The sequence below is a fragment of the Rhagoletis pomonella genome, unplaced genomic scaffold, assembly GCF_013731165.1.
Source record: "Rhagoletis pomonella isolate Grant_MI unplaced genomic scaffold, Rhpom_1.0 Rhpom_scaffold_00005, whole genome shotgun sequence".
Lineage (NCBI taxonomy): Eukaryota > Metazoa > Arthropoda > Insecta > Diptera > Tephritidae > Rhagoletis > Rhagoletis pomonella.
Genome location: NW_023458559.1, coordinates 69,591,465 through 69,599,504, shown reverse-complemented (window position 1 = coordinate 69,599,504; position 8,040 = coordinate 69,591,465). Strand labels below are relative to the sequence as shown.

The window sequence follows — 8,040 nt, the reverse complement described above, 5'->3', positions numbered from 1 at the left end:
CAGCAGCAGCGAGGTGGATAAACCTTTCACACCGCCGCCGGATGCTGAGTATTACATAAATCTGTTCGCCGACGGCCAGTCACTGAAAACAGAGTCTGAATCGGATGACACTGCAAGCACAATTTCGACAGTGATTGATAAATTCTCCATGAGCTCCAACTATTCGTCCGAATCAGACTTGTCCAGCTACACATCGCTGACAAATGGCCAGAGTGTGGTGATTAATAAATCAGAGTTGGCTAAGGTACTCAAACCGTTCACAATGTTGGAGCAGGAATTCAATGTGAATGTAAATGGGAATGCAGCGGTGCAGCTGGAGGAGTGTCTCAAGAAAGTTGTCGAGTCAACGGGGGATGTCATGCCTGATTTGCTGGCGGGCACGATGACAGCATCACAGGTGAAGAAACCGATGACATTCATACCAGGAAACAACTACGAGAATGTCGAATTTAAGACAGAGAAGGTGAACACTTACGAGAATGTGGAGCTAAAGATACAGTCACAGGGTGCGCCAATTGTAATTTTGCCAACACCGAAACCACGCCAAGCTGTAGCCGGCGCAGGCGGTTCACCAGGAGTTGAGCCTAAGAAACGTTCAATCATACCAACGCCGCGAAAGATTGCCTCACCCACTAAGCTACCCATACAAGTTGCGCCACCGACGGTGCCAAGCGAAGCATTGCAGGCAAAGTCACTAACTAAGGCTGCGTCAAAAGTGCCAACTACACCTACTATGCCCACAACACCCACTACTCCGACAAATAGTCCACTTACGCCAGCAAATACCCCGACCACGCCGTCATACGAGTCCACGCAAACCGCTAAAGAATTCATCACAAAGATACCAAAAGCTATCGCCTCGGTATTTGGCCCCAATTCGCAACGCTCATTCGAACGTGCCAAGACTGAGGGCGAAATCAAGCTAAAGCAGTCGCCTGAGTTATCGTCCAGCATCAAACAACAGACCGCCATGTTCTTGGATAAAGAATGCCACAGTTCCACGGATAGTGTTGTGAGCGCTGCGCGTATGCCCGCAGCTGAGAAACCGAAGTCTGTAGAAACAAGCAAGCTTTCGCCGCCTAAGTCACGCATTCCCGTGGTACTTTCGCCTAAACGCTCATTTGAAATGGACACGCCCTTTGAGCGCAAGCTAAATAATAGTCCATCCAACATACCACGTTTCCTAACGCACAAACAAAAGTCCGAAACGGACCTCAAACTTGGACTCTATCGCAGCAAGTCGAAGGAGTCCAGTCCGCCGTTGAGTCTCAAAATGCCTCTGCAGCGCACAAATTCAGCGGAGTCGAAACTAAAGAGTCCTGAGCGCACACTCATACCCGTTTTCAGTGGTCAGTCTGCGTCCGCGGAAGCCATACTTGCCTCCACCGCAGCGAGCACGCCCACAAAGGCGAAAGGTCCTAAACCTAAACCCCCAGAGCGTGTGCAGTCGCTAGGCAAGTCACCCACGCATATTCCTAAACTGCAACCGTCAACCGTAAGTGGTGGTGCTGGTACGGTTACGGTGACAGTGGCGGACCGAAATACTGCTACTACACATACGACGCCACCGTCATCGCGCAGCGATACACCCACAATGCAAACATTCAAGCAACAATCACCGCCTGCCAGCGCGTCACCCAATCGTGAGATACGTTTCAAGATACAAACCTACGAAAGTAAAACGCAGGAGCCACGCACACCATTCACGGATGTCAATGACAATGAGGACGATAAAATGCCTAGTCTCTTCGATTTGGTACGCAAGCATAGTCCGAATGCGCAGCGGAAAGATGAATCGCCGCCAGTTCTGTCCTCATTTAAATCATCTACTGTCAACCAAGAGCAGCAGCACATTGAAAGTAATGTCGATGACGAAGACGTACCACCTGCTGTGGTGGGTAAATGCATTAAAGTGAGTGACTCACAACCCACTTACTACTCAAGTTCGAGTGAAGATGACGAAGAGGAGCTCAACGCCATGCATCATGACGCTGAACGTGATTATGACTGCGAGGATGGTGAAAAGTTGGGACCACCAGAGCTGATAAATGGTCCAGGACCCTCGGAAGCATATTTCAATCTCTATTGGCATTCGAATATGCTGCCCACCATTGGCGAGGTGGAGGAGGAATTCTCCTCGCTAGAGCCGCAATCTTTGCCAAATGGGTAAGTTTTTAATAAGCATTTAAATAAAATATACTTATTTATGTACGTAGATTACTCACAATCAGAACTAGATGAAATTCGGAATTTATTGATGTTATGCTATCCTGTTATAAACTTTACTGTGACCTTACTAGGATCTATTGTCAACAATGGTTCAGGCCCAGCAACCTCAATCCTAAAAAAAAAATACATTCATTTACCCGCCCCTATCCATTCTGGGGTTCCCATCTAGTTAGCTCTAAAGGACGGCAGCTCTACGTTGATATTAGAAAAGTTGACTTATGTCCCTATTCCGCACCCACATATTGCCCTTTCCTTCTACAGAGGAAGTTACCATTGGAACTTTCGCAAATGATTTAGCTCTTTTAGTAGTCGATATTCTACCAAATTTGGCTTCACTGAAACTTAAAGAAAGTTTAGAAAAAATCTCTGAAGGAGTGGCGAATAAAATTTAATAAAATTTAATAAATAGTTAACTATGTGTATCAAATACATATAAATGAAAATAAAAATTGGATGCCTTTTTTTCAAAAATGTTCCATAAATCCGCCAGCTGTTCCGCTAACTATTCTTTATTGGATAACTTGCAATAAAATAAAATTTTCTTTTACCAACCATACTATGCTTGCGTTGCATACATTTAGGCGCTTCCAACCGATCGCAGCTAAGTGATGAGCGCTCACACCAATCATGCCGCTAACAAAATTTCGCGTGCACTCAGCAATACGCTGGGTATCATATCAAACTCATTAGTGACAGCGTAATCACTAAACAAAGTGCAAGATAACGATTATATGTGGAAAGATAAGTTAGCAACAAAAAAATCAACGCCAAAATAGAATACACAAAGTAAAGTGAGTGAAATGAATATTAGGAAAGTCAAACAAACAAAAAACCAAAACAAAATATAAATTATGCATACTATTATTTAGTATAGTACGAATGAGAATGGTTGTATGTGTGCCGGTGTGCAGAAAAAAAGCCATAAAAAAATGGCGGCGGCACAATGCAAATGTGCGAGTGAAACTAGCCGAAATGGGGAGTAGGGGCCAAAATAATACCAAGCAATTTAGTGAGTAGTTAGTACAAGGGGCAGTGCACGCAGGGTTGAGAGGACGAGTATATCAGCTAAAGTACGGGCACGAGTTGATGGTAGAAATAGAACCAGAAAAATAATAATGATAAGCGCTTGTAGCGCAAAGTAGCGCAGAAGAGGTGAAGTGCCAAGTGGTAGGTTGTATGTAGATAAGTAGATAGTTCGCATGGCATGCGGGGAGGTAGGCGCGGCGTCAGGCGAACTCAGCGCGTTGCGCTACTACACATGTATCTACCTTCAAGCTTTGCATTGTGGGCAAAAGTAATTAGTACAAGTTTTAATTTGGCACAGTTAAGGTGAGCAACGGCGTGAAAGATACTGAAGTACATAATTGTAGTTAGTGAGTAGCTACGGGCGAGATATCTAGGCGCACGGAAAATAGGCAAAGAGAAGATCCCGTGAACGCAAAGTTATTGCCTGTGAATATTCAAATCTACGAACACAAGCGGCAATTTCCGATTATTGTAGCGGTTGTTGGAGCGTTAAAAAGAAAATAAAGATCTAAAAAAAACAGGTAAGGAATATGTCAATTGGGTAGCAGTTAAGGCCGCTGGCGGTAATTAGTTGAAAGAGAGTGAATAAGCGATTTTTTTTATTTCGATATTTTTATCAACAAAAAGCACTGTGCGCTTGTCAGTGGCTTCAGCTGTTGTTTTTGTTTTACAGTTTTGAACCAAATAAGCATACAAAATTTATTAAACATTTCTTAACAATTTGACAAAATGTTGTACCAATCTTCTATTATTTCCAGTCCAATCGTTATTGTGGATGATTTGAGTCAACAGCAACAACCAAAACAGTTAGCAAATAACGCTGAAGCAGAAAAGATCGCAGAACCGCAAACGAAGGAAATTGTAGCTGAGGTGAAGAAAGACTCAAACGCAACAAAAGGGATAGAAAAGGTAGCAGACACGGGACCTCTGAAAGATACTAAGGAGGTGATAGACAAAGTAGTGTCCGAGCGTGCAGAAAAGTCTTTAGAGAGGAAGCGCGAAGAGGTCATTAAGTCCGAGCCTGTTGAGAAGACCGTGAAAGCAACGAAATTAGCTGGGACCAACGCCACCGAGTCCACTAGCACGAGCTCACAAAAAGATCAGAAAACACCTGCAAAAACTGGAACTTTCAGCGCCCCTAGCACTCAACAATCAGCGACTGGTAAAGCGAGAAAATCGCAATTTATTGGCGTGCCCGTATCGCCGCCGACAGTGCCCAAAATGGAGAGTGGCCAGGTAAAAGCTGAGGAAACTACCAGCAGCGGTGACAAGGTGACAGCGGAGAAAGCGACGCATGCGACAAAGGAAATGAATAGTGAATTTGTGGCCGTGAAAGAGAATGCAAGCGAGCTGGATAAAGTTACAACAACAGCAAAGCAGGTGAAACCAAGTGATAAGATTACTGACACTGCCAACAAAGTGACAATGGAAGTTAATTACCAGTCCACTGATAGTAGAGTAGCACAGAGGGAGTTGGAGCAGAATGTAGTTGATATGCCTAATGCCAAGGCTAATTGGGCAGCAGACAATGGGCACACAAACAACGAAACGATAATGGTTAATCAAGTGTCAAACAATACGGCTGTAATGGCGGCGGTACCTATTGAAGCTAAGCAAATAGGTCAACAACAGGCAAATGAGGAACATATTAACTCATCCAATAACACAAACGAAGCAGAGTCAATAAAACTGGCGCATAAAGTTGAAGGGGTTGATACATATACCCATAGTGAGTCCAAAAGCGAGACTGCAGCAGAGACCACGAAATCGAGCAGCAATAGCGCTAGTAGTTCGAGTATGTCCAGCAAGACCAGCGAGACACATATTGAGCAGACGGTGCAGAAAAATGTGGAGGCGAAGACTGAGCACACGTCCGAGCTGAAATCGGAACGTCAGACTACACAAAAGGTTACCACAACTACCACTAAAAAGCAGGTCATCAAGTCCTCCACATCTTCTACGCAACTGATCGAGAATAGCAGCTATGACGCTTTGGACGGCTTACCGGAGGAGTTGCGCAAAACGCTTGAAGCTGGCGGTAAGGCTCAGACTAATAAAACGACCAGCGCCACACCGAGCGCCGCACCCTTTACCTCCAACTTGTTGGAGCATTTCAATAAACCGGTTGCCTTTACGCTGCAACCCTATGCGGAACGCGTCAGTAGCGCCGGTTCGCCACGCATAACCGTATTTGAAGAGCGTCAATTCGAAACCAAACAAAATGCTTACACCGAGATACGCACACGCGATGCGGCGGGCGAAGAGAAGCTACAGACGAGCACGGAGAGCCATAAGGAACGCGCCAAGCTGAAAAAGGTGCATAGCCAAGGCGATGATTTGGACCAGCTTGGTGTTGAAGGTCTTGCTGAGGAAATGACAGCTGCTGACAATTTAGAGCCGATGACGGTCACCGCGAGCGCGGAGACGCGTATATCGGAATTTGTCGAGAATCCACAAGATAAGCAAAGTATTGAAAGGGGTATTTTGAATTTATCGGAGAGTGGTAAGCAATTGCAACGCAACGAATCTGGCGGCGTGGAGTATATGGAGTGTGAGCACCAAGTGCAGGATTCGTTTGAAGATATGGAACAGGTTTTGGGCGGCGGCAGTGTAGAAGGAGATAAGAAGCCCACACTACTGCGTGAATTGAGCGAAACACTGACTGTGACTAAGGATGGTGACAAACAGGTGACGCGTCGCAGCGAAACTACGAAGGAGACACCGAAGAAGGGCGCTAAGCTGCTGAAGAAGTCCGAAGATGAGCGGCGTTTGGAGCTGGAGGCGCAGAAGCTGATCGAAAGCTACCAGAAGGTAAAGAAAGAGGCTGAAAAGTTATTCCAGCACGAATTTTGCGACGAGGAGGGTTTCGACTTTGGCGACGACAAGCAGAACAAAGCCGAAGCAGCCGCTGCAGTCACGGTGGAGGAAGTAAACGAACGGGGAGTGAATGGAACAGAGAGTGGAGCAGAGAGTGAAAATTTACCCGGTGTGCTTGTGGAAGAAAAGTTGGTGGTAGAGAGCGAGCTTGATGTGAAAATTAAGGAAGACGGTAAAGCGCATGATCAACTCGCTGCGCCTGCTGAGAGTACAGATGTAGAGCTTGAGACGCATAAAAAAATAGACGTAAATGAGGGCAAGCTGACTGCTGATCGAAGTAAGTTAGATGCGTCACAGCTAACAGCCGGATTTCTGGATGAAGAACGTCGGTCCGTGGAAAAGGAAAATGCGCTCAAGGAACAACTAGTAACCTCTGCACAAAGCCAGCAGCAACAAGCATCCTTACACGTAAGTGCGCCTCCAGACTTGCTTGATAATGAACCGTTTTACGTGCTGCATAAAAATATTATTGAAGAACCCAAAGCTGAGGCGGTGCATACGGAATTTGACGGCAAACCCATAGCGCCTGTCGTTAGTAAAGTTATAGCAATTGAAGAGGCGATAAAACCGATTGTCGTGGAAGTCAAGTCACCGCAACACATACGACAATTCGAAACCGTGGAAATAAAAATTGAGAAAAAATTGCCTGCATCTATCAACGAAGTGACGGCCAACGAAAAAGTCACAATCCAGGCTACAAAGCCAACGTCACCACCCATCCCACAAAAACGTGAGCACAAATCTTCAGAGGGCACGATTGCCACCACTGTCTCAACCACACCCACTTCAACATTAGCACCAACACCGAAAAAACGCGGCTCCATAGACCTGCACACAGCTAACTTTGGTGGCGACCACACACCGTGTGCGAACTCCCAACTGCAAACGTCTAAATTAGAAATCCCAATTAACACACCGAATTTACAACAAAACTGCGAGCGAATGCAACAGCCAACTAAATCAGCACAATCAGCATCCGTCCCCGCAGCCCGCAGCGAGTCGCAACAACATAAGCTAGAGCGTATTATTGTTGGCGTAGAACAACAGCAATACGACGACACAAACAACGTCAAGCAGCAGGCAATTATTACCTTTGCCAGCGAAGATCTGCCAACGGAAATGGCGGTCAGCTCGCCAACCAAACAAGTTGTCTCGAATGTGGTAAGCGGTAGTGGTAGTAGCAGTGGTACAATTGCAGCCGAGTTGCATTTGGAGACCATTAATTTGCCAAATGAGCCACAAAATACATCCCCATCCACAACAACGGAGAAATTGAGGAAATCAGAGCGCGTTGGCGATGGCATGCAAATGCCAAAGACAACAACATTAGCAGCAGGAACAGCAACAACAACTGCGTCTATGACATTTATGTCAACATCATCTTCTGCGGATTCGGTGCAAAGTGTCATTGAAGTAGGTGGCATTGTGGAATCACCATCGGAGGATGAAGTGAGCCGCGGCGTATCGAGGAATGCGAGTGAAGAAGGTGAGTGAGTATGCGTAATTGTTTTATTTAAATTTTTTTATTTTTAGAGATTTTCAATACATGTTTTCGGTAATGATAACATTACCCAGCATGATGTTGTTGGTAGTACCGATTCGTTGCGCGGTAGAAGCAATAATGAATTCAGGAATGTGGTCTGCAAGTGGGCGATAGCTTACTCTTTTGAACTGAATTGCTATCGAATATATATCGGCTTATGAAAATTCAAAATATCGGCCAAAGAAATGACGAATCCTCTTCAATCGCGAAGTTTTCTTCGAAAAAGCACCATCTTAAATTTTTGTTGTTTCATCGAATGGAATGGTGTTCTGAGGGGAAAGTTTCAAAGCTGTTTCTCAGCTATTTAAGTTCGCGAACTTTCTACGGAGTTCGGGGTACTTGTCGCTACAGAAATTTTTATACGA

The 8,040-nt window shown here is 45.3% G+C and overlaps 1 protein-coding gene across 1 annotated transcript in view; it reads left to right on the top strand.

Annotated features, from left to right (window-relative positions):
• Window positions 1-7,691, top strand: part of LOC118740201 (serine-rich adhesin for platelets-like) — a 12,171-nt gene extending 4,480 nt beyond the window's left edge. The window contains exons 3-5 of the mRNA XM_036471699.1: window positions 4-2,166; window positions 4,014-7,618; window positions 7,666-7,691. Coding sequence (XP_036327592.1) covers window positions 4-2,166; window positions 4,014-7,618; window positions 7,666-7,691 — 5,794 coding nt within the window. The remainder of the gene's footprint in view (window positions 1-3; window positions 2,167-4,013; window positions 7,619-7,665) is intronic.
• Window positions 7,692-8,040: the final 349 nt, after the last annotated feature.